Source organism: Falco rusticolus, chromosome 1 (assembly GCF_015220075.1).
Source record: "Falco rusticolus isolate bFalRus1 chromosome 1, bFalRus1.pri, whole genome shotgun sequence".
In the NCBI taxonomy this organism is placed as follows: domain Eukaryota; kingdom Metazoa; phylum Chordata; class Aves; order Falconiformes; family Falconidae; genus Falco; species Falco rusticolus.
The window spans coordinates 33,039,483-33,065,263 of NC_051187.1; the positions used below are offsets into that span (position 1 = coordinate 33,039,483).

The 25,781-nt window shown below is 60.7% G+C and overlaps 2 protein-coding genes across 4 annotated transcripts in view; one reads left to right on the plus strand and one right to left on the minus strand.

The window, feature by feature from the left end:
* The window catches only part of FAM222A (family with sequence similarity 222 member A), a 32,347-nt gene extending 22,391 nt beyond the window's left edge, over positions 1 to 9,956 (plus strand). For 2 of the 3 annotated variants that reach the window (XM_037394188.1, XM_037392512.1), the window contains one exon: positions 7,320 to 9,956. In XM_037394188.1, coding sequence (XP_037250085.1) covers positions 7,320 to 8,533 — 1,214 coding nt within the window. In that variant the 3' untranslated portion in view covers positions 8,534 to 9,956. The remainder of the gene's footprint in view (positions 1 to 7,319) is intronic. The other variant, XM_037393269.1, reaches the window with a different exon arrangement.
* Positions 9,957 to 15,142: 5,186 nt separating this feature from the next.
* On the minus strand, positions 15,143 to 25,574 carry TRPV4 (transient receptor potential cation channel subfamily V member 4). Its single transcript, XM_037400181.1, has 16 exons — positions 25,519 to 25,574; positions 21,695 to 22,151; positions 20,624 to 20,796; positions 20,233 to 20,385; positions 19,586 to 19,726; positions 19,176 to 19,474; positions 18,417 to 18,596; positions 18,180 to 18,338; positions 17,971 to 18,063; positions 17,702 to 17,775; positions 17,426 to 17,591; positions 17,136 to 17,202; positions 16,579 to 16,895; positions 16,286 to 16,413; positions 15,949 to 16,070; positions 15,143 to 15,670 (listed from the first exon to the last, which is right to left on the minus strand). The coding sequence occupies exons 2-16, from the start codon at positions 22,069 to 22,071 to the stop codon at positions 15,528 to 15,530; spliced, it is 2,592 nt and encodes an 863-aa protein (XP_037256078.1). The 5' UTR covers positions 22,072 to 22,151; positions 25,519 to 25,574; the 3' UTR covers positions 15,143 to 15,527.
* Positions 25,575 to 25,781: the final 207 nt, after the last annotated feature.

Here is a 25,781-nt window from a genome sequence, read left to right on the forward strand (position 1 = left end):
GCGCGGGGTTTGCCACCTACGGTTATTCAGATGGATTTCTCCCGCTATTATTTCTGTAGTTGGTTTTAATTTAAGCCCCCGAAGCCGGGGCGCGTTCGACTGTCGGGTCCTCATGCCAGGGATGCTCTGCTGGAGGATGCTTTTGTCCTGGCTCCACTGGTCCTGCAATGGGGGGCTCTGCAGCCACCTTTTGGGGGGCAGCCGCGGTGATGCTGAGGGTGCTGGTCATGGGGGGCACTGTCCCTGCCAGGGCTGTGCTTATGGGGGGCTGGGGACCGCGCTGGTGCATGGGTCCCCCGCTGTATCCACCGAGATGCCGTGGCCTCTGCGCCACCCATCCTGGGGACACCGTCACCATAGAAACCACCGCACTTCACAGGGTGGGAAAGCCGGTGCAATGTGACAGCAGCCCAACCTGCCTGGCGCAGAGCGAGTGGCGCCGGGGGGGGCAGCACCAGCCCCCCCCTCTCCCCACCTGCACCCCAAAACCAGCTCAGGGGATGTGTGGGACCCGTGACTGCTCTCCCCAGGGCTGGGGGCCACACATCCCCGAGCCTGCCCATGGGTCACCCTGGGTCTGGGTGATGCTTGGGACAGCATCCCCCAGTGACCCCCCCAGCTCCACCTAGGACCCCCTGAGGTTTTTCCTGCTCTCAGCAGGGTGTCACCGGCTGCAGCACCCTGCTGCCTGGCCCCGGCTGTGCCATGCAGGCAGGCGCTGCCCTCTGGCCCCACGGGGTGGGCAGGGGGGTCCTGCCTGGAGCTGCTGCCTGGGGGACCGGGGCAGCCGGTTCCTGCCCAGCCAGCTTTGCCACCTGGGGCTGGGACCCATACTTCAAGGACTTCATTGATTCATGAAATATACCAGATTTTGTTTGTTTTCTTCCAAATGTTTTCTAAATATTGAGGTTTCTTCCAAGTGTTTTCCAAATATTGAGGTTTCCTCCAAGTGTTTTGCAAATATTTAGGCTTTAGCTCTTCCAAAATCTGCTCCCAGTATTGCAGGCAGAGAAAAAGGGGATTTTTGACACTTCTTGAAGCTTCAAAGACACTGGGATCTCCTTGCTGCGAGGGGAAGAGGGAACCTGGTCCCAAAGCCAGGGGATAAGCGCTCAGCTCTTGCAGAGTTTAATTCATTTGGAGGCTGTGGCATTATTATTGTTTAATAAGAGCCATTGGCACGCAAATCACTGAGCGGCTGCTCAGGTCCCCGGTGTCTCCTCCTGCCTCTGCCCGGCGCTCAGCATCGCTCCCCTTCCCAGCCCCTCCTGCCCCTGCGTAAATTAAAACTCCTGCCTAATTGCTGCCCTTTTGCCCCACAGGCTTGAGGAGGCAGAGCAGGAGCTGAACGGGAGCTCAGTGCTGGCAACACCAGCACTTTCCTTTAAGAGGGGCAAGGCAGGATGGGGATGGAGGGTGAGGATGAGGAGGGAGGGCAGGATGCTCGGGGCAGGGCAGGGTGACCCCCGGGAAATGGCCTTTCCCAGGGTGAATGTGCTGGCTGCTGCAGCCTGCCGAGCATCCCTGGCAACCCCCCTGGGCACACCTGAGCCCAGCCGCGGTGCCCAGCCGTGCCCGTGCCCAGGCGCAGGACACCCTGCCCGGCACGCTGCAGCACAGGCAGGAGGAGCTGGCGTTGGCTTGGCTGTACTGGCAGCAGGAAGCAGCCTGCCACTCCAGGGATCCCGGCACAGCCCAGCCGGATCCCCAGCGCCAGGCTGGTCCCACTGGGCAGCTCTTGCCATCTCGCCCTCCCCGGGATGGTGTTACCCCCGAGGTTGGGGTGCCCTACAGCTGGCTGAGGCTGAGCAGCAGGGATGTGCCCACGGTTTGCCCGGGAATGTGGCGTGGCAGCCCCAGCGGCAGCAGCTCTGCTCTGGTCTGAAAAGGGGGCAAAAAGCGGGCAAAAAGCGTTTTTCTTTTGGATGGCGGGAGAGCGAGGCACCAGGTAGCTTCTCGCCGCAGCTTCACCTTCAGCAGCTCTATAAAGATTTACTGCCGAGATTACTTCTTTCATTTGTTGCAAAATATTTTAGTGCTTTCGATGTGTAAAAATAAGGTTTGTCCCATCTTATCTCCAAGAGAAGCAAAGGAATGGAGGGCAGGGAGGGAGGGAGGCAGGGCATGTCTTTCATGCTGGCTGTTAACCAGTGAGGTGCTACGTGTTGCCACCACATCCCCGCTCTGCTTGTCCCAGTTGAGACCTTGCTCAGGGTTGTGGTGCTGCTGGCACTGATCCCCAGGTTGTACTCCCTGACCACTGGCACCCCAATGTCCTGCTTGCCATCCCCTTCCAGAGCAGGGCAACTGCCCCGGGGAGCACAGTGTCTCCTGCAGTGTCTGGCCTGAAAATTAAAGCTATAAATTGCCAGTGCATGTGCTCACCCGCCTCCAGGAAGAGGGGGCCCTGCCAGGGACACTGCTGACAACACCAGGCCAGGGGACACCCCAGGCAGCTGGGCTGTGGGAGCAGCATCCTTCCTGGTGCTGAGCATCCTTCCTGGTCTGGAGCATCCTTCCTGCTACCAAGCATCCTTCCCAGTACTGAGCATCTTTCCTAGTACTAAGCATCCTTCCTGATCAGGAATATCCTTCCTGATACCGAGGATCTTTCCTGGTGCCCAGCATCCTTCCCAGTGATGAGCGTCCTTCCTAGTACCAAACATCCTTTCTGGTCAGGAATATCCTTCCTGATACCGAGGATCCTTCCTGGTGCCCAGCATCCTTCCCAGTGATGAGCATCCTTCCTAGTACCGAACATCCTTCCTGGTCATGAATATCCTTGCTGGTACTGAGCATCCTTCCTGGTGCCCAGCATCTTTTGTAGTACTAAGCATCCTTCTTGGTCATGAATATCCTTCCTGGTACTGAGCATCCTTCCTAGTACCCAGCATCCTTCCCAGTACTGAGCATCCTTCCTAGTACCAAACATCTTTCCTGGTATGAGCATCCTTCCTGGTGCCCAGCATCTTTCCTAGTACCGAGCATCCTTCCTGGTCACGAATATCCTTCCAGGTGCCAAGCGTCCTTCCTGGTGCCCAGCATCCTTCCTGGTCCAGAGCATCCTTCGTGGCCCAGAACACCCTTCCCAGTGTCAAGCATCCTTCCCATTATCAGGCATCCTTCCTGATGATGGCCATCCCAGCACTGAGCATCGCTTCTGGTGCTGAGGATCTTTCCTGGCTCCACTTTGATCCCACAACTGCTTTAACCGAGCAGACACTGATTGCCAGAGCCCCGATGCTGCCGCTCTTGTGAGCTCCTCGGGTGCCGAATTGTTCGCCTGACTGACAGCTGAGCAGCCCAGACAGGTCTATTATTTCTATGGGGCCCAGGCCCCGCGGGCCTGCAATTTAGGTCTGCGCTATTAACCCTGCCTTGTTCTCCACTTTGTAACCGCTTTAGTGCCTTTAAAAGTGTACAGTTAAAATCAGGGTTAATTAGGGGCCCGGCAGCTGGGCTTTGCCGGCGCCCATTGTGTCCCAGAGGAGCCCGAGCTGAGGGTAATTGGGGACTGTTGTGGGTTCGTGCTGGCCACAAGCCCCGGATCGGCGGTCTCCAGTTAGCCCTGATCTCTCCTGCTGTAAGGATGGCTCCGGTTAGCTTCCCTCCCCTTCTTTCTCCCCATTTTTCCTTCTTTCCCAGCCCTTGTGGGCTGTGGCTGCAGCCAGGCACGGCACAGGGGTCCTGAGGGATGCCAGGGATGAAGTAGGTGTGGGGAATGCAGTGGATGCGGGGATGCAGGGGTACGGAGGATGCAGCGGATGTGGGCATGTGGGGGATGCAGCGGATGCAGGGATGTGGCGGATGTGGGAAATTAAGGGATGCAGGGGATGTGGGGGTTGCAGGAATGCAGGGGATGCAGCAGATGTGGGGATGTGGAGATGCGGGGGCTGTAGGGATGCAGCAGATGTGGGGATGCGGCAGATGTGGGGATGCAGGGGATGCAAGGATGTGGGGGATGCAAGGGATGCTGGCAGCAGGTGTGTATGCCACGGGGGGCTTTTGTGGAGGTTTCTCAGGGCACCTCTGTTTCCCACCTGCCCCTCGCCCAGCAGCCCCCACCCCCATCAGACATTTTGCACAGACCTGGCTGCTCCAAGCACAGCAGGGCTGGAGCTCCCCAACCCATAAACAGATATTTATTCCGGATCACGCCAGCAGTGGGGTCTGGGATTTACATCTGTGTCTCGAACCGGGTTTGGTGGCCAATTTGCTAAAGTAAAAAGTTGTTTAGCTGGAGGCGTAATCTTATAAGCCTGTGCTGCCATTCTAATGGCTTCTCGTTTCTGCCTGGCTTTCCAATAATGCTTTGAGCAGAAGCTCGGAGTAATATAAAAAGCCATCGGATTATTACTGCGGGCGATGCATTTTCCATTTACAGTAATAAAATACTGAAGAAACAAAACAATTTAAAATTCCAATAAAATTCAAACCAAATCTTTGGCTGCTGAGCAGATTCAATTATTTAGCTGTTATTGAGTGCAGGCTGGAAAAATAGAGCAGGTCAGGGAGGGAGGGGGAGCTCAGAGCTGGGGCTGTGCCGGCCGCATCCCGTGGGAATGCCAGCGAGGGAGGGAGCCGGGAGCCAGAGAATCATCTTCTGGGAGAAGCGGCTGTTGATGGGTGCCTGTGCCTGGGCTGTCACGCTGCCGGCAGCTGGATTTGGTTTAGGGGTGATGAGAGCCGGGGCTGCTCGAGGTGGCAAGCCCGGCTGAGCCACCCGTGTGCTGGGGTGTCCGTGGCACATCTCCCCCAGCCCTGGCCCGACAGCTTGGATAGTTCAAGTTTAAGAGGAGGGGGGCGAACCTGGCAGCAAAGGACTGGTGTCAGGGCTGCCTGCGCCTGACGGGTGACGGCGGCGGTGGTTCAGGAGAGTTTGCATCTCGCAGTAATTACAGCCCGTTAGAAAGCAGTAATTACTGCGGAGAGGGGGAGCGGCGGAGCCACGCAGCCACCAGCGTGCCGGGAGCCGACGGGATACAGATCGGTCGCTCTGTAATTTTCCTGGCGGGGGTTTGGTGCGTCACCCTGAGATGTGACAACACACGGAACTGGTGGCTTGTCACATCTAACCCAGCTGGCGCAAAGAGGTGACAAAGGCAGCTCCTGCCCCCCCCTGCCCCCAGCTGGCTCGTGGTCGGCCACGGCGCTCCCCGGGCACGTGTCGTGTCGGCACCAGGCCTGGTGGGTGGGATGCTCTTGGCCAAGCTCAGCCCAGCTGGGCAGGCGGCTCTGCCCGTGCACGGGGTCATCCCAAAAGTGCCACCCTCAGCATCAGTGCTTGGGGACAGGGCTTTGGTGACTCAGGCTGGGGAGCCGCGGTGCCCGTGGGCAATGCCGCCTTCCTCCCTCCAGCAATGACCCCTTTTTTTTCTGTAATATTTTTGCTTAGGAAGGAGTGTTTCTGTAGAATGGGCTCATTAGGGATTCTGCAAGTGTCACCAGCTAATTAGTGTCATGTTAATTGAGTATTCGCGATGCTGCCACCTCCAAGGACAGCGGTGCCGGCATGAAGGGGAATGCAGATGTGCATGGCTCGTGGTGCTGGATGGTGTGCCATGCCGCCGGGCAGGAGGGGTCCCACTCGCAGCCCCCTGTGCCCGCTGGCTCAGGGGGTGCCTGTGCCCAGCAGCACCCAGTGTGCACCCGTGCAGCTCGCTGGCTGCTCCGCAGGTGCCACCCAGGCTCGGGAGCTTTACGGAGGTTGGATGGGCGATGGCCAGGATGTGCCTGCTGGGGCTGGCAGCACAGCCAGGGGCACCACGCGCCTGCACGTGTCCTGCTGTAGGGAGCTGCTGCTGCCATGCCTCCTGTCTCCCGGCAGCTACATTAAATCCTACTCAAAGGCCCTGGTTTTAATTGGCTTAATATACTCGTTAATAACAATGTCTATTTAAGACACCTGTAAAAAGCCCATAACATTAGCTTAATGGGAGGAATGGCTGGTGAACGCTCTGCCGTTCTGCCTGTTAAATTACTGCTGCACCACTCAGAGGATGGAGAGCGGCCACAGCCTCCCTCCTGCATCTCCCCAAACACCACACTGCTGCCCGGGGGGGCGGGACGTGGAGTCCTGCAGCTGCCAGTGCCCCAACCTCCCCCTGAATCCTGGGTTGAACAGTTTGTCCGGGCATCCCCACGCGTGCAGGCAGCCGCGGGCGCCGTGCCAGAGCATCACCAGGAGCAGGACTGAGACAGGCTTTGCAGACCAATGTAACAACTTCTTTAGATGTGCTGAATGCACCCGATGGCACAACTCTTCCGTGGTGACTTTGCCACCCAGCATACAGTGGTATCAGGAATCACTGGTCCCAGTGGCATCCAGAGCAAAGTACTCTCCAGTGTCCCCAACGGGGGACAGCTGGCAGCAGGGGAAGGGTCCCTGGGAGGGCTGGGGCTCCTTGGTGGGGGGCTGCCAGCCCCCAACCCCCCCTATTTGACCATCTCTCCCTTGCAAAACCTGGCTCCGGGCAGGCACTGGGTCTGGCATTCCTGGGGTGCTGCAGACATCCCCCGGCAGGGCAGGGAGTTTTGGGACCGGCTCCAGAGCAAACATCATCCCCCCTGTGCCACTGTGTGCATGCATGTGCCTCTGTGTGTGTGGAGATTTTAAACACCTAATTTATTCCATCTATTAGATAGATTTTGTAGATTTAATCATTTTCACAGTTGGTGGCTCATTGGATACTCAAGATAAACTCCAAATGAAAGTATAATGGGTACGACAAATGAGTTTTCACACCAGAATGGCAGAAACTTGCTCAGGAAAGAGTTTGAAAGGAACAAAAATATATACATATATAATTTTTTTTCCTGCAGTGGCTTTTGCTGACTCCAGTAGGTTACCACAGTTAATTTCACCAGTTTTGTTCATCTGTAAAATTGCATAAAAGTGACATTTTTGTGCTCATTATAGGAACTGCTGATTTATGGCTGGTAAATGCAATGCTTTTCCATTTTTGGTGAGGTTCTCGTAGCAGCGCAAAGCACCCATGAAATTGCTTGTATAATGTAGTTTAAATCCAATCTTGGAGAAAGATTCCCCCGTTGGGTAAAGTGACATTTCCATTCTCCACACCGAGTTTATTTTAGGCCACTTACAAGTGACTCTGGCAGCGGGAGGGGGCAGGTTGGTGCCATGACCTGCTTTCTGCCGGGAGCAGGTGGGAGCTGGGGTGGGGGGGCGATGGATGCTGGGGAGATGAATGCTGGGGCAATGGATGCTGGAGCGATGGGTGCTGGGGTGATGGGTTGCTGTGGCAATGGGTCCCCCTCCTCCAGCAGCACTGGCTTCACCCTATGCTTTGCTCCCACAGGCGAGACGGTGGCACCCATGCATTCCCCGCGCTACCCCAGCCCCGCCGAGCTGGACGCCTACGCACAGAAGGTGGCCAACAGCCCACTGACCATCAAGATCTTCCCCACCAACATCAGGGTCCCCCAGCACAAGCACCTTAACCGGACGGTCAATGGCTACGACACCACAGGGCAGCGCTACAGCCCCTATCCCCTGCACGCCGGCGGCTACCAGGGCCTCCTGGCCATCGTCAAAGCCTCCGGTAAAAGCGTGGTGAAGAACTCGGAGGGGAAGCGGACTAAGCTCTCGCCCGCCCAGGTCGGTGTCGCTCCCTACCCCGCGTCAAGCACTTTAGCTCAAGGTCCCTCCTGTGCCGGGCAGCTGAGCTACCACGGTGGCCAGAAGCAGCTGGAGGGCCCCGTACCCCCCAATGTGACGGTGGCGGCCTCCGTGCTGCCGCTGGCGGGCAGGAGCCTGGCCCTGCCGCCGTCCAACCTGCCCTCCATCCAGAGTATCATCTACCAGATCAATCAGCAGTGCCAGGCGCAGGGCGCCCAGCCGGGCTGCCCGGCCGTGGTGGCCACCAACCCCAGCCCGGCCAAGCACGGCGCCTTCGCTGGTGCCACCGCGTACGCCAGCGCCGTCCTGCCAGAGTGCCGCAAGGGTGCTGAGCTGGCGCTGGGCTCCAACCCGGCTGTGGCCCTGGGACCCAAGGCGGGCATCTACCCCGAGGGCATGGACTACCTGGTCTGGCAGCAGAAGCAGCAGCAGCACCTGCGAATGTACAGCGGGGGCAGTGGTGGCGGGGGGGCCCTCAGCAAGTCCCCCGAGACGTGTGCGGGCGCCTCGCGCCCCTACGCCCTGGGTGGCGCGGCCGAGAAGGTGAGCTCGTCCCCCTTGAACTGCATGCACGGCAACTTCTCAGTGGGGCAGTACTTCGCCCCCCCTTGGAACAGCATCCTTGTGACCCCCAACAGCGACTGTTACAACCCGCCGGAGCTGGGGGCCGGGCCCCGCGAGCTGGGGGTGCCCCCCACCGAGGGGCTGCCCAGCAAGACGCTCTGCAATACCTCCATCCTCAGCAGCAGCCTCCAGTCCCTGGAGTATCTCATCAACGACATCCACCCGCCTTGCATCAAGGAGCAGATGCTGGGCAAGGGCTACGAGACCGTGTCTGTGCCAAGGCTCTTGGACCACCAGCACGCCCACATCCGCTTGCCCGTCTACAGATAAGGAACCGATGCTGCTTTTCCCAAACCCAGGGCGAGGACTTTGGCGCGAGCCATGCTCCCCTCCGGCACCGTGCGGGTACCGGACCGTGGCAGCAAGGGCGGGGGGACGGGGAGGGGGGACACGGGGTCTGCTGCCAAAAGGGCTCCCGGGACACTGGCATTTCACCGGGGTCCCCAGACTGGATACACCCGCAACCCACTGGAAGCCGAGGACGAAGGACCGCTTGTCTATAGAGCTCAGAAATCATTTTATCTCCACGAATGTGAACAGGGAATTGCTACGAGTTGCTGCTATCCAGGGAGAGGAGGCTCGGCTCCGCGTGCCTGGCCGGACCCGTGCGGGCAGAGCCCGGTGCCGCGGCTGGCCGGAGCGTCTCTGGCAATTGGTCCCAGCCCGGCAGCCGGCCGGCGCGCGGCGGCCGCAGGGAGCTCGTGCCTGACCTGTAGCTGAAGTCCGTAACTTGCACTGCTTTGATTAAAGCTAATAATTGGGGACAGTCTGGAGGCTATTTAAGAAAAACACTTGAAAACTTGAACAGATTTTTTTTTTTTTTTTTTTTTTTTTAGTTGACTAGGCTGTACATCTGCGTGTTGGCTGCTACAGAGTCTCCTCCTGCCCCTCTTCCTCCTCCTCCTCCTCTCTCCCGGCCCCGCGTTGGCCACCAGCTCCTATTCCCACTCAACTGGGAGGTTCGGTGCCCCTGTGCCGGGCACCCATCGGGACCCCCGGCCCCTCTCCCACCCCACAGCACCCCCGGGAACCCCCCCAGGTCTCACACTTCCAGGTTCTTTTATTTCCCCCCATACTGTCAGTTCTACCTTGGTTCTGGGTTAGAGGCGACCGTGGTACCAGGGGCACTCACATACCTCCTTTTTTCTCTCTTCTTTTTTTTTTGTTTTTTTTTTAAAAAAAGAAAAGAAAACCAGTTCCAAAATACTCATTATGGTCCGTTATTCACTATGTGTAATTATGTGTTTAATAGATTTATTCATTTAAAAAAGGCTCCGCACCGCAAAATACGAAGTGTTTTGATGTTTAAAAGTTAAAAAAAAGAAAAATACCCCTACGAAACCCAAGGTGATTGTGCTCGGAAAAGAGGTACTGTATCCCTGAAAGGCCTGTTCAAGCACTAAGTGCATTTACAAATCTCTGAGAATGTTTTTTTTTTATACTAAAATTGACCATTATATTCTACTGTGAGAAGTGCTGGCTGCACTATATTGTTTTAAAAATGAGAGAAAACAAATGGAAAAAAAAAAAAAAAAAACCACACACAAAACCCGCAAGCCCTGTGTCCGGATGGTGTTTTTCCCAGAGTAAAACCAGGATATCGCTGGACGTGTGCTCTGCAGTCTCTTTGCTTCGCTGTGGCTCCCCTCCTTCGCCAGAGCCGGGACCCCCCCCAGCTCCCCACCTTTGTCTGGCAGATTTTTAGGGCACGGAGGAGCACCTATAAATAACCTGCTAATGACACTGAGCCATTAATCCGGCCCAGGCGCCAGGCTCTGCCTCGCACCCAAAGGGCGGCCAGGCAAGGTGGGCGCACGTGGGCCAAATCCCTGGGGATTAGGGCTGCGGCCCCGCGTGCACCCACAGGATGCTCACCCCAAGGCCCGGGTGATGGGCGCTGGGAGCTGGGTACCAGTCCCATCCCGGGACCCGCTGCCGCCAGCGGTGCGGTGCTGGCATCTCCCCTGCCATCCATTACCGGTGGCAAGTTTGCCACCAAGTTTCCTCCCAGCAGGAGGGCTCCTGGTGCTGGGGCAGGATGGGGGCTCTCCAGTGGCCCTGTTCTGGCTTGGGTGGGGGGGAACTGCTGTCCCCTAACCCAGACCACCACCCTGCTCTGCACTGGCAGCAGCTTCCCAACCCAAACAATGAGCCGGTTGCATTAGGATAATAGTATTAAATCCCAAATAGCTCCCCAGCCTCCGTGTCCCACGGTGGTGACATATGGCATGCCATTATCCCAGCCGGGGAGGGGGCTGAGGGCAGTGGGGGCTTGGCTGCCCGCTCACACCCCTGCCCATGGCTGCTTGTGACCCCCAGCAAGGCTGCAAGGACACAGGCAGGGGGCTGCTTTAGCTGCTCCCCCCAGCCCTGCTGGGGATGGGGATGGGGCAGGGATGGGGATGGGGATGGGGAAGAGGACAGGAACAGGGATGCGGATGGGGATGATGGGGATGGGGACAAGGACAGGAATGGGGATGGGGTCGGGAGCAGGGATGAGGACAAGGATGGGAACAGGGATAGGATCAGGGACAGAGATGGGGATGGAGACGAGGGCAGGAACAAGGATGGGGATGGGGACAGGGACAGGGAAGTGGACGAGGACAGGAATAGGGATGGGGATGGGGATGGGAATAGGGATGGGGATGGGGATGAGGACAGGAACAGGGATGGGGATGGGGATGGGGACAGGGACGGGGAAGGGGACAAGGACAGGAATAGGGATGGGGATGGGGATGGGGATGGGGATGGGGACAGAGATGGGGATGGGTATAAAGACAGGGATAGGGATGGGGACAGGAACAGGAATGGGGATTTGGGACAGGAATGGTGACAGGATCAGGGGTGGGGACAGGGATGTGTATAGGGACAGGGATGAGGACACAGCCGTGTAGCCACGTGCCCCGAGCTGCCCTGTGGCCGTGGCTGCAGCCGGGGAGCACGGCTCCATTTGTCTTGTTTGCTCTCTTACCATAACCGTGGCGCTCGTGGTTCTGCTGATATTTATGGCATGCCGGGAGGGGACCACTCCGTCACCGACAGCGAGCGGCGTGACAGCCGATCCAGGGAACAAAGAGAAATTGGGACAAAAGGAAATTTTCACAGAGGTTAATGTTATTGTGTGTGTGAGGGGGGGGGGTGCCATTGCATGCCTGCACGTTAAAATTAGACCGGCTGAAGGAAGGCATTTGCTTAGATCTTTGTCATTAAAAAGATGCCACATCAAAAGAAATGTGAGGCTAAAGCACAGCGGTGCTGATGCGTCCCTCTGTGCTGGGCACGGGGCAGCAGTGCTGGCTGCATCCCCTCCATGGGGCTCCCCCTACACTGGGGCTACCAAAGGCAGGACCCTACCATGGTCAGGGCTACCTGATGCGAGCAGCCTTGCCAGGGGCCCCAGGAAAAACTTTGCTCTGTTACCCGTGCCCCTCGGAGCCGGGGAGTCATTAGCGGTGCCTCCATCATATTGCCCACATCACCATAAATCAGGGCAAGCAGCTGGGAGCGACGGCGCGATCCATCTTGCAGGTCTCAAAGTCATTACATTTCATTAGGAGGTGCGCGGGGGTTTTATTATTCAGCAGGTTAATTCTCCCCTCGGATAGCTGCTTCTTGGAGGAGGATTGCACTGCGCACAGGAAGACTTCAAATGTCTAATGCAAAATAAATGGGTCCCTCCTTGGCGGGCGCTTGCCTCCAGCCAGGACTGCTGCTCCGGTGGGCGCAGGTGAGTCCGTGGGGACCCAAAATGCATGCAGACACCGGTTGGAGATGGGGCAGGGACTCCTGAAATGCATCCCAGCACCTAGGGCAAAGTCACTGCCACCCATAGCCCTCCCACACCCCGGCAGGGCACAGCACCCACCAGTGCTGCAGGAACTCACCCAGGGCAATGATGCCATTTTTGGTCTGCAAATAATAATAATAATAATAATAATAACAACAACAGCAACAACAATTACAATAACAATAATAATAATTTATAAGGCAGGTGTGCACGAGGCTGATGTTAAACTTAGCGGCCGCCTTTGCTGTTTGAGAGTGAGAAGAGACAGGCAGTATAAATTGCATGGCTGCAAAAGGACTTAAAAAAAACCATTTCTCATTTTGATTGATATTAGCTTCACAAATTAAGCTTTAGATTTATCTAAAAATAAATTTGCTTCTGCGCTCCGCATTCTGGATGACAAGTGCTTTTCTCTTCCCTTTGTTGGGTTTGTCATCGCTGGCAGGGCAGCACGGGAAGGGGTGGGATGGTGGCTGTGCCCAAGCACCCCCAGCCTGTCGGCCCCCAGGGTGCCCCCCCCACCTCTGTGGTCATGCCTGAAGGCAGAGGGTGCAATAGCTCCGGGCTTTGCAGGGCATAGAAGGGCCAAACACAAGCCCTGCAGCCCTGAACGTAGCAGAGGCACCCTGTCCCTGGGTGTCCCCGTTGCCACCCAGCCATGACGGGGTCCAGCCTGACGGTGCAGGGTGCTGGGGCACAGTGATGCCCACTGTTCCTGCACCCCAACCACTTTAAACCCCTCTCACGTGCAGCCCCTCAGCTTCGGGACACTAGAATTTGCACAGGAAGGGGAAAATAGGGTTTATTTCCAATTACGCTGGAAAATTGCATCTCCAGCGCTGTAGCCGGAGGCAGCCACAGCCCAGAGCCCACCTTTGGCACGCTGGGTGGCCGAGCCCTGTGTTGGGGGTCCCCCAGCCCTCAATACTGCCCAGCCAGGGCTGGCTGCCCTGTACCCAGGGGGCCTGGCTGGCCAAAAGCAAAGTTTATTATTTTTAAATAACAGTTGGGGTGAAAGAGGGAGCTGGCTCAGCTCCTCACGCGATTATGCAGCATGAGCTGAGAGCTGAAACCTCAGCCTCTCCTAAGTAGTGATAATGAAACTTATTCATTCCCTCACCCTGGGGAAATACTTAAACCACAATATGAGAGATATATGTAAATCACATTTAAACGGAGACAGTGCAGTTAAAGCTAACGGCGAGTAATCAAGTTTGAAGATGAAGTGTCTCCTTTTCTGCTCTATCATTTGCTTAGTGAGCTGGGCTGCCTGCAGGGCCCTGGGCAGGGTCCCTGCCACCACAGCACTGTGCCATCGTGCCACCGGTGCCACCCAAATCGGTCCCTCAAACCTACACAGCATCTAGCTGCAAAGAGGCGACTACACCATGGGAGGTGGCTGTGAAGGGAGATGAGCGGAAAAGGAATGTCACGGTTAGAGGTAAAATGGGATGGGATGGGATGGGATGGGATGGGATGGGATGGGATGGGATGGGATGGGATGGGATGGGATGGGATGTCATAAAGGTGAGAATGGGTGGGATGGGGATGGGAATGGGGTGGGATGGGAATGGGATGGTGGGGTGGAATGGGATGAGAATGGGATGGGATAGGGAGAGGATGGGATATGATAGGATGGGGTGGGATGGGATGGGATGAGATGGGGAGGGATGGGAGGAGCCTGCCGAGGCAGTGCTGCCTCTCCTGCTGCCCATCTTGCCGGGAGCTCATCCTGCACCTGCCAGGCAGCACCCAGGCCCCAACCCCCAGCCCCACTCCCTGCCCCACAGCCGGGCACCGCAAAGACATCCAGGCAGGAGCGGGCCAAGCACAGCATCCTGCGGCCCCATGTCCCCCAGGCTGCTCCCCAGCTGAGGATGGGGCGAGGGGTGCACAGGGACACGGGGGAGGGTGCCCAGCGCAGTGGCAGCCCCTGGGTTTGACCCCGGCCCGCCCCCCCCCAGCCCCACAGCTGCCCGGCCGTGGGGCAGGACCCCCGGGGCTCGCGCTGCCTGCGGGGCCGGCCCCGCATTGCGTGGTGTGTGGTGCCCTCCAGTGGAGCAGCGGCCCCGGCCTGCGCTGTGCGCCCGGCACCGCAGCCGTGCACCGCAGTTGTGCACACCGCAGCTGTGCACATTGCAGCCGTGCATCGCCGTCATGCACCCCAGTCGTGGACCGCAGCCGTGCACCGCAGCCATGCACCCCAGTCATGTACAGCAGCTATGCACCACCATGATGCACCACAGCCCTGCACCCCAGTCATGCACTGTGCCATCATGCACCGCAGCCATGCACCCCAGTCATGCACTGCAGCTGTACACTGTCATGCACTGCAGCCATGCACCACACCTGTGCACCACACCTGTGCACTGCAGTCCTGCACCCCAGCCATGCACCCCAGCCATGCACTGCACCCCAGCCATGCACCACACCTGTGCACCACAGCTGTGCACTGCAGTCCTGCACCCCAGCCATGCACCCCAGCCATGCACTGCACCCCAGCCATGCACCGCAGCTGTGCACCACAGCTGTGCACTGCAGTCCTGCACCACAGCCATGCACCCTCACCATGTACTGCACCTGTACACTGCAGCCATGCACTGCAGTCATGCACCATACCCGTGTGCTGAAGCCATGCAATGGCAGCCATGCACCGCCAGGTGAGCACAGGGCCACCAGGGACAGGATCTCCCATCTCCTGGACAGAGCAGCCAAGGCCAGCAGGGCAACACAGGGTGCTGCTGCCAGCCACGACCCCCACCTGCTGCGTGGTGCAGCCCTGCAGGGCTCAGCATGCACGGGGTGCTCTGCCCTGCATCCCGTGGGCTTCTGCCCACTCTGTACCACCACAGAGCCCTGCCAGGCTGGCAGCAGGCTCCAGACTGCACAGGGCACCATGAGAGGGGCTGTCTGCAGTGAAGCATGAGTGTTGGGTGGTCATCCCCTGCTGCATGGCATGGCATGGCATGGCATGGCATGGCACAGCACAGCGCAGGGAGCAGCAGGCTCCTGCCTCCCTCCTGGAGACCTGCCTGCAGCGATGCTCTCCCAGCCGGAATCAGTCAATGCCAGGAGGAAGCGGTGGTGGCAACTCAATGTTTATTACTAAATAAATAACCATATAAATCTTGTGCAAAAATGTGTGGCAAAAACCATTGGCCTCGGTGGGCCGAGGGGGCTGTGCTCCCCCCACCCTGCCTGCAGCAGAGGTTCCCAGCACCGCATGCCAAGGGCCCCAGCGTAGCAAAGCAAGGCAGCAGCGCTGGAGCTCGTCTGTGCAAGCCAGAGACCCCCAGCACTGCTGGGGCAGGGCCAGGACCCTCCGTCCGGGCTGGACACCGGCTGGCAGAGGGCCGGAGGCTGTACGAATCCCTGAGGAGCAGACAAGCACCGTCCAGCCCAGTCCACAATTCCGCTGGCCGTGCCAGGGCCATGCTGGGGCCCGGGCAGAGTCTGTCGGCTCCCAGTGCCGCTGTGCTAGAGCGGGGAGCTCGAGGCCTGGCCGTGCCACCGCTCCCGCATCTCCGTCGTCCCCACCGTCCCCAGCGGCACCACCACCTCCTCCGGCTGGCAGGTCTTGTTGAGCTCCACCACACGCGGCACCACCGTCGACCAGCGATCTGCGGAGACGGCAGGGGTTTGTCAATGTCGGGAGCTCACTCCATGGTCAACCCATGTCCACTCTGGTCAATCCCATGCCCACTCCATGGACAACCCACAAGTGGCGGCTCCCCACGCCCTGGTCAGCCCCATGTCACCCAGCCCCCAAAGCAAATCTGCTCCTGGGGCTCACCAGAGGCTGCAAGCAGCATCCCAAGGGATGCTCCCAGCCCATGGCACCGTGCTCACCTACCCGCAGCCCCCAGGGGATCCTCCCAGCCCATGGCACTGTGCTCACCTCTCCGCAGCCGGCCCACGGTGTGGGAGAAACCGTAGTACTGGTACGTGTCACTCTTGCCGGGGTCCTCGCTGATGATGCCCAGATTCTGGTTCCAGTGGGACCAGTTCACCTCATCCACCCTGCAGGGAAGGTCAGACACAGAGCGGCTGGGAGCCAGGGTGGCAGCTCCTGCATCCCTGTGCCATCCCACCACTGGCAATGCCACCTGCTTCCAGAGTAGTACAAATTACCCAGCAAACAAACACACAGTGCTGGCATCCCAAACTGCTGCTCGCTGCCATGGGAGAGGCTCGGCTGCTCCCAGTCACCAGCTCCTGACGGTGCCTGCTTTTACCTGAAGCACCAGCGGCGGTCGGGTGTCCCGTCGGTGCCCTTCCCCACAGTGACCATCTCCCCCGAGCGGAAGGCTCTCCGCAGGAACACTGGGAAGGAGCGCTCGATGTCCAGGATGGTGGTAGCCCACTGCAGGCGACACCAGGGACCCCTCAGCCACTTGAGGATGGAGGCATGGGGGCCCCTCGCCCAGGTGGTGCTGCTTTGAGGGAGCCTGGGGTGCTGTGGTGCTGTGGTTCCCCTGGGCACAGGCAGCCCCTGGAGCCCCCTGCCCAGCTGCGCCCGGGGTGGTACCTGCAGCTTCCAGATGTGCTTGCTCTCCTTGGAGACTTGGCCCACTGTCTCACCCATGAGGGCGATGAGCATGTTGAGGAGGAGCACGAAGGTGAGGATGATGTAGGTGACGAGGAGGATGATGAAGACAACAGGGTACTTGGCACTCTCGAGCATCTGCAGGTCGCCCATGCCGATGGTGAGCTTGAAGAGGTCAAGCAGGAAGGTGCTGAAGGTCTGGCTGTCCCGGCAGGAGGGGTAGGTGGGCACCATGCAGTTGGACTGCTCCTCACCACAGGACTCGCTGCTGGGACACGGGTTGAGGAGGGACACCAGAGCTGGGGGAGAAGGGACAGGGATGGCGAGTCCACAAGGGCAGCAGCAAGGACAGGGTCCACAACGAGCCCCTACGCAGCTCCACGGTGGCCAAGGCCTCTCTACCACAGGAGGAGGCAAAGGCTGAGCCCGTGGGTGGGTAGGATGGAGTGAGGGCTCTGCAGCCCCCGGCCCAGCTGTGCCGTGCCACACCGCAGGGCTCATCCTTCCCCTGAGCCCCAGCTCACCAGCTGGGCACCTACCTGACGCGTAGCCGATCATGAAGAGCAAGTAGACCAGAAGGAAGCGGAAAAGGTCTTTGAACAGGATCTGCAAAGTGATGGAGAGTTGGGTGAGATGCGCTGGTCCACGGTGCCTGGCCATGTGCCAGGGCACCATTGCCAAGCCATGCCACAGGGACAGCCAGGCTGAGAGCAAGGCATCGGTAAGCCACCAGACACCCTAAAGAAAGCACAGCAGACCTTCCTTTGGGGCCACACATCCATAGGAGGACCAGCCCTGCTAGAGAAAACAATTTCCAACCCCACCAGACCTTCTGGATCATGATGCTGTAGGTCCCTGTCAGCTTGAGCCCCCGGGTGAAGTACAACGCATTCATCCAGCCCAGGACCAGCGCAAAGACCATGACGGCCAGGTATGCCTCGATGCCACCCAGGTACAGCCCCGCTGTGATGATCACCAGCACCGAGTAGATGAAGCTGGAGGAGAGCCAGGGTCAGACCCTGCACCCACAGCCACCACCGGCTGCTGCCCCTTGCAAGCCTGGGGGTGCAGTGGCTTGTGGGGGCCCCGGGGGTTCCCCACGTACTAGAGCAGCTGGAAAGAGCCATCTATGAAGAAGGAGTTCACACCTGGGCACTTCTTCATGAACAGATCTTTGATCTGGGGGAGAGAAGGAGAGGTTGGCGGGGCTGGGGGAGCGAGCCCCTGCTTGGCAGGGTCCCAGTGTCTGGGGGGCATCGTAGCAGGGGCGGATGCCTGGGGACATGGGGCTTGTCACTCTCAAGTTGCTCCTTGCATGGAGACCACAAGGGCTCAGCCACCCCACAAGAGGACACCCTGCCTCACCACACTGACGTTTGTGAAGAAGAAGAGGATGCCAGTGAGAAGGGTGATGATCTCCCCGGCCAGGCGCAGGTAGTCGACGGTGGTGGTGTATGGGTAGGGGGGCTGTGCAGAAAGGACAGAGCTGAGGGGCTCCACCATGCTGGCATGGGGAGACCCAGAAACCCCCCTGCCAGGAGATGCTGGCACACGGGACCGTGCCACGGTGCCGTGGGACTCACGGGGCCCTCCATGGGACGGTAGTAGGCAACAAGGGTGAAGATGACCATGGCACAGAGGTAGGAGACCACGCTGATGTAGAAGGAGACAGCCCCAAACTTGCGCCACTTGTCACGCAGCAGCTCATTGATGGGCTCCACGGCCAACATCTCGTGGCGGTTCTGGTGGGACACAAGTGCCATCAGCAAGGACTCAGCCCCCTGCCCGCCCCCCCCCAGTCTCCCCCAGCCCCTGTGCACCTCGATCTTGCTGTTGTAGACGAGGATCTCCAGCACAGACACCTCCTCCCCGCAGGTGTCCAGTGAGGAGAGGTCGTAGAGGGAGGAGTAGACGGGGCCGTACGCCCAGTCCTTGAACTTCCGTGAGAGGTGCCGGGCATCCTCATCAGTGATCTCCCGCCGGATGATGTGCTGGAAGATCTGCCGGAGGAAGAAGACTGCTCACCCATGGGTGGACCCGCACTGACCTGCTCAGGGCACCCTGCTCTCCTCCCACCCCACACCCAGATGCATCCCTCCTGACACCGAGCACCCCAATCAACCCCCTACAGCCCAGTCGGGTCCAGGGCAGTCCTGGGGTGCTGCCAGGGTGTCCCAGGGTGCAGGGACACCACTTGGGGGGCAGTCCCCAGGATGCTGCAGCTTTTCTTACTGCACCGCCGAGGCCCTCGCTCCATCCTTACCACCCTGCAGCATTTTTAATGAACCCCTGCCCGCACCATCAAAGACCAGGCAAGTCAGGGGAAGGATGGGATGTGCTGAGGGCCTGGGGTTAGTTAGGAAAGGGATGGAATGCAACAGGGGGGTTAATTGCCAGGTTAATAAGCTGCACATCCAGGATTACCAACAGCACTCTGCAGCTTAGAAGCCGTTGCTGCTCGCTGCTGGCAGGGACGTGCACGAGTGCGACAGAGCTCAGCCGAGAGCTGGCGGGGCTCAGCCCTTGCAGCCGGGCAAGGCAGGGCAGGCAGCTCCCAGCTCTGGGGGGGGTTGCTGTACCCCGATCTTGCCGGTCTTGGCAGCCATCATGAGGGGGGAGAGGCCATCGTTGTTGAGCAGTGCCTCCAGATTGGTGTCGGGGAAGAGCTTGGCGCACTTAACGAGGAGCAGGTCGTACATCTTGGTGACAAACTTGGTGTTCTCACGGGTGTTGTCGGCGATGGCGACCAGGGCGTGCAACACGGTGTTGCCGCGGGAGTCCTGGCGCCGCAGGTCCGCTTGCTTGTGCCCATTCTCCGTCAGGTAGTGCACAATGTGGGGCTGGTTGGTGCAGGCGGCCAGCGAGAGGGGCAGCTCACCTGCGGGGACAACATGCCGTCGGGGCACCGGTCACCCTCACCCCGCTGTGGGAGCATCCCCGGGATGCAGCCAGGGCTCCCTGGGTGACCGCTGGCTCCTTCCCTGCTCACCAAAGTAGAAGTAGCCGCCCTCATCCTTGGGCTGGAAGAAGCGGCCACGGGCCTGGGCGTGCACGTCTGCTCCCTTCTCCACCAGCAGCTCCACGTAGTGCTTGCAACGGCGCTCAATGGCGATGTGCAGGGCTGTCTGACCTGTGCCGCCAGCGCCCATCAGCCACCGCCCTGCCCTGTGACCTCCCCCGCATCCCCAGCCTTCCTGAGGTACCTGCTGCTCCAGTCCCCAACTCCCCAAGCCCCCATGGAGCTCCCCAGGTTCCTCACAGCTCTGGTCCCCAAGCCCTTCCAGGGTCCTCCATTCTCCCCAGGGTCCCCACTGCTCTGGTCCCCAACCTCCCCATATTCCTTCATCCTCCCCAGGGTCCCCACTGCTCCAGTCCCCAACCTCCCCACCATCCTCCATACTCCCCAGGGTACCCACTGCTCTAGTCCCCAACGTCCCCAGCATCCTCCCCAGGGTACCCACTGCTCCAGTCCCCAACCTCCCCAGCATCCTCCATCCTCCCCAGAGTTCCCTCTGCTTCAGTCCCCAACCTCCCCAGCATCCTCCATCCTCCTCAGGCCCCTGCTGCTCTGGTCCCTGATCTGCTCATGGTCCCCCATGCCCGGGCAGGGCTGGCAGCAGCCCGGTGCTCCCACACCTCGGTAGTAGACATCCCTGAAGGGCGAGTTGATGAACTCCCGCATGTTGCCTGTCTTCTCAGCGATGTCAAGGAGGACGGGGATGGTGTCATTCCTGCCCCCACTCAGGTTGAGCAGTGCCTTGGGCAGGCAGGTCTTCCCAGTGGAGGGCTCTGGGAGTGGAGGGTGCTGAGGGGGGCCCAGGGCAAGCCCCCCAGGCCATGGGGTGCCCAGCCCTGCACCCCTGCACTCCCTTACTAAATCCCTGGCTCCTCTCAGGCGCTGCACGCTGCAGCTCCCCATGCCAGGGCTGTGCATCACCAACCCCACGGGGACATGGGGACCACCGGTGGCATGGCACAGCCTCAGCATCGCAGGTGTCCCAGAACAGGGCCAGCCCCAGGTCCTCACCTCGAAATTCCTCATCTGTGAGGCGCTTCTTGTGGGTGAGGAGGAAGGAAAGCAGCCCATCCAGGCTGGCCGGGGACCCCCGGGAGACGATATCGAAGAGGATGGGTCTGTTGAAGACCTTGAGGACGGGGGGTGGGTTGGGAGCCGGTCCCTTCACACCCGGTGCCTGCTTCCTGCAGGAGAAGTGCCAGCACTGGGAACCGGAGCCACTGCCTCAGTTTCCCACTCGTGCAATAAACTTGAGGTTGCTCAGCTGCCGGGTAAGGACACGGGTACCTGGGGGCACCCATGGGGATGGGGCAGCACCCACAGCCACAACAGCCAAGTGCTCCCAGCATCCCACCTCCCAGTAACACCCATGGGGGCTGGTGGGCACCTTGCCAGCCAGGAATGGGTGGAGGACAGATGGTGGCTGCCCCAGCCGAGAATTTCAGGGGCTGAGGGCACACAGGGCATCCCAGCCCCTCCACCCACCTGCATCCCTGCCCACCCAGGGGGCTGAGCTCCTGCTGGGGCACGGGGACACCCCAGCTCCACCAAGCTGGGCTGCATCCCTAGGGTGGGAACATTGGCGTGGGGCCACGGTGGCCACCCCAGGTGCCCAGCATAGAGGGGCATTGTGTGCCCAGCCACAGGCTGCCCCCCCGGCTCCGGTTTCCTGGCGCGGGGAGGGTGGAGGCCTCCTGAAAAGCCCTTTCATGCCGGGAGCCAGACGGCCGCACCGGCCAGGGGAGCGGCTGGGCACACAGAGCCTCTTTCACAGCTCCAGCAAGGGGGAAGGGGAGCCGTGCTCCTGGCCCCGTGGCACCGTGGGGCTGCAGACCCCCACACCACGGCACGGCGTGGCATGGCACAGCCCAGCGCTGCCACTGGGGATGGCTGGGAGCTGCTGCCCCAGTGGCACCCCCTGCCCAAACCACCCCAAAAGTGCCACTTGAAGAACCAGGGAGGGGTCTGTCCCCAGCTGCCGGGCACCTCCATCCCCACCATACTGCACCCAGCACGCCCGGGGTGCCCCCCACCCTGTCACCCCCCACCAGCACTGGGGTGCACAGGCATCCCTGTACTCACTCCACAACCCTCCTGCGCCAGCGCTTGTTCTCGCTGGGGTGGTGGCGGTAGGTGCCGTAGTCAAAGAGGGAGTCCATGGGGGCTTTCTTGGGCGCGGGGACCACAGCTGACTCATAGATGGTGGCCTCCAGCAGCTCCATGGGCTTCGGGGCACCCTTCCGGAAGGCCCCGTGGAATTTCATGCGGAGGTTTTGCTTTCCATCACCAGTGCCAGGGGGACCCCGGGCTGCCTCGGCAGGAGACAGTGTGTCCTCGCTCTCAAACAGGTTGGCCAGTGAGGAGAGAGGGAAGGAGTCGTTCTGGAGGGACCCGTCATCCCCCAGGCCCTCCCCAGCATCACTGCCACCAGCACGTGGAGGGTCTTCGGCGTCTGCCATGCTCCCTGGCCAGAGGGATGGGTGCAAGCAGCCTGCCTGGGTGGCTGCAACCCCCAGCTTCTTCCACAAGAGCAGGAGACCTGGCAGAGGAAACCCAGTGTCACCCCCAAACAATGCTCCCCATCCTCTCCCACGGGCACCGTGCCCCAGTGCTGCCCAGCCCCACGGTGGGAGCAGGTCCCACACCAACCGCAGCTGCCCAGGGTCTTCTCCTGGCCAGTCCTGCCTGCCCTGACTCTTCTCAGCGCCCACCTACCCAGCTGTGGGGACCCCTCACGTCTGCAGCACTGCTGGCTTCAAAGCGCAGCCGTGATGTCCAAGGGCAAGCCCAGCCCTGCTGCGGTCAGCTTGGGTGCAGCCCAGGACAGGGCACAGAGCGGACCCTGTGCGCTCTCATCTGCCGCCCAAGGAAAAAAAACATTCCTGGATACACCCTGTGCCCTGGGAAGCACCAGAGGCAGCCGGGAGCTGCCACTGCAGCGGGGCTGGGAGCAGGGCTGGGGCTGGACCCCAATGTCCTGCTGCTCCCACAGCCGGGGGGCTCAGCGGGACCCGGCTCTGGGTGCCTGCGGTGGCCACGTTGGGCACCAGGAGCGGGACAGACATGGCACAGGGAGGCTGCAGCCCACAGGACGGCAGCAGCAGCGGTTAGGACAAGAAATTAAGGGTTCAGATTGCCCAGAGGGAAACAAGGCTACAGGAACCGTGCTACCAGCCAAGCACCACACTGTGCCACCGGCACCGCCATGCCCTGCCTGCCAGGTCCCACCGGGAGCATGGGCAGAGGCACAGGCAGGTGGGTGAGTGACCCTGGGCTCTCCCCAGCCCCGCTTTCCACCAAAACAACAGCCCTACAAAACACAAACAACAGCCCTACAAAACACAGCAGCATTAAGGCTCAGCCCAGCTTCTGCTTCTGGGGAACTCAACTCTCCCTGCGGGTCCCAGGACAGAAAAAGCAGCCGGGAAACGTATCATTTGCTGCTGGGCTGCAGCTTTGTACAACAAGCCATAATGGCAGGCTGGGCCCTCCCGGGGCGGGCAGGGATCCCTGCTGGATAACCTGCTTCTAATTAGGCAGCGTGTCCCACCACCGCCCGGGGCAGCCCCACGATGCTCCCACAGACACAGGGGATGAGGGCTGCAAACGGCTTGGGAATCCTGCAGCAGCGGGTGGCCGGGCTCAGGCAGGGGTCCCCTCCTCCCCACTGCCCAGAGGACACTCCGCAGGTTCAGTGCAGCCCCTGGAGCTGTGGGGTGAGCTGCAGAGCCGACACTGTTTCTCCTCTTTGCTGACTTTCCTGCCATCGCCCTCTCTGCAAGAAATTCCACAGGCACCTGCCAAAGCCCACAGCTCACACACCCCGACCCTGGGGCAGCCGTGGGCCCATTTGGCCCTGGATAACAGAGCAGAGGGGATTGCCAAGCAGCTGAGCCTGTAGGTGGCGTGGGGATGGGGTGCCCGACCCTCGGAGCTGCACTGGGGACCCCAGCCCAGCCAAGCACAGCTGCAGGGAAAGCCCAGCCACCCAGCAGGATGTCACACGCAGCCGGAGCCCAGGGCACAGCCAGGGAGCCACCAGCACGGGTGGGCTCCCTGTAGGAAGCACCGGAGGACATCAGCTGGGGGTCTCAGTGGGGCAAGAGCCCAAGGGGACAGGGAGCAGAAGCAAGGGGACAAGTGGAAAGGGCAGGTGGGGCCGGGAGCTGGTTTGTGTGGGAAATGACGGCCTCGCTGGCCAGTGCCGTCAGCCCAGGCACTCCCACGGGCACAGCCACTGCCAGGAAAGGTGTCGTCAATGGGGTTTTATTTGGTTTGTTAGTTATTTGGGGTTTTATTTTTCAGACTTCCTCACCCCATGGAATAAATGAGTGCAAAGCACAGCTCGCCGTGTGCCAAGGCTCGCCGGCACAGCCGCAGCTCTTGCATCCAACACAAACCCTCCCACCTGCCCCCTCAACGTGTGCTCCCACCTCTCCCCAGCTTTTCCCCAAGCTACCTCCCAGCCAGACCAGTATCCCTAGTTAGTCTCCCACTCCAGCCCACCACAGGGGCATGGACACTGTCACCAACACTTGGATGTGCAGGGACGTGCCCTGGGTAGGTGGCCGGGAGGATGCCCCATTAGCAGGTGGTCCAGATTTTGCCACATTGGTGTTCCTCAAACTAAAGTACGATGGGCTCTGGGTAGGAGCAAATCTCTGCAACCACATCGTGTTCATTTTCAGCCCCCCGGGAAACCCTCATCCGGAGGGAACCAGCCGCCTTCCAAAATAAACTGCACCGCCAGGGCCGTGCTCACCTGGGCCAGAGCCGTGAACTCAGCACGGTCCAATGGGTGAGTTGCAGAGCCATTGGTAACCCCCTCCTCAAAGCTCACGTGGGAATGCACCCAGCACTGCACCCCTAAATTGGCCAGACAGCTCAGGACGCATCCCCGGTGCTGGGGGAGCCCACGGGGCTGCACCCTGCCTGGCCCAGCTCAGCCCACATCCTGTCCTCAACCCAGGGGCTCCATCCTGCCCACATCCCCATGTCCTGCCTGGGGGCTCCATCCTGCCCTGGTCCCTGTATTCCCCCTGGGTTCCCATGTTCTGCCCAGGGGCTCCATCCTGCCTCTGTCCCCATGTCCTGCCTGGGGGCTCCGTCCTGCCCCAGTCCCCACGTCCCCTCCAGTCCCCATGTCCTGCCATGGGGCTCTGTCCTGCCCCATTCCATCTGTCCCCCCAAGCTCCGTGTTCTGCCCAGGGGCTCTATCCTGCCCTGGTCCCATGTCCTGCCCTGGGGGCTCCGCCCTGCCCCGTCCCCATGTATTGCCCAAGTCCCTGTGTCCTGCCCGGGGCTCTGTCCTGCCCAGTCCCGACGTCCCGTCCGTTCCCTGTGTCCTGCCTGGGGGCTCCATCCTGCCCCCATCACTCTGTGTCCCCCCAGCCCCCGTGTCCTGGCCCGGGGCTCCGTCCTGCCCCGGTCTCCACGTCCCCCCTCCCCGGTCCCTATGTCCTGCCTGGGGGCTCCGTCCTGCCACCGTCACACATGTGTCCCCCAGGCCCATGTCCTGCCCGGTCCCTATGTCCTCCCGGGTCCCCGTGTCCTGCCCCGGGGGCTCCATCCCGCTCCGGTCCCGTGTCTGCCCTGGTCCCCGTGTCCCTCCCCGGTCCCTTGTCCTACCTGGTCCCTGTGTCCTTCCCCAGCCCCCGTGTCCTGCCCCGGGGGCTCGTCCTGTCCTGGTCCTATGTCCCTCTCCGGTCCCGTGTCCTGCCCGGGGACTCCATCCTGCCCCGGTCCGTGTCCCACCCGGTCCCGGTTCCCTCCCCCGCCCCCCCCCCCCCCCCCCCCCCCCCCCCCCCCCCCCCCCTTATCCCCCCGGTCCCGGCAGCCCGGCCACCCCCACGGCGGTGACCCCCCGGTTTAGCGGGACCCCGCGCCCCCCCGCTGCCGCCCCGTACCGCGGCCCGTCCCGCGAAGGGTCCCGCAGGCTCCGGCGCCACCGTGTCGCCACGGGGCCGGTCCGGGAGAGCGGCCCCTCCCCGGCCCGGCTCCAGCGCCGGGACCCGCCTGCGGGACCGGCCCCCGCCCGCCCCCGCCCGGCCCTGGCCCGACCCGGCACCGCCCGGGCCCCAGACCCCCCCTAAACAGCCCCCCGGCACAGCCCCCCAAACACCCTCCCTAAAACAGCCCCCCAGGCACAGCCCCTGCAAAACACCCTCCC

Coding starts and splice junctions, on each gene's coding strand:
- TRPV4 (XM_037400181.1), bottom strand. CDS start 22,071: ATGGCAGACGCCGAAGACCCTCCACGTGCTGGTGGCAGTGATGCTGGG. Junction 16,414..16,578: donor AGCACATCTGGAAGCTGCAG/GTACCACCCCGG, acceptor TGTCGCCTGCAG/TGGGCTACCACCATCCTGGA. Junction 15,671..15,948: donor CGTGGGCCGGCTGCGGAGAG/GTGAGCACAGTG, acceptor CCGTCTCCGCAG/ATCGCTGGTCGACGGTGGTG.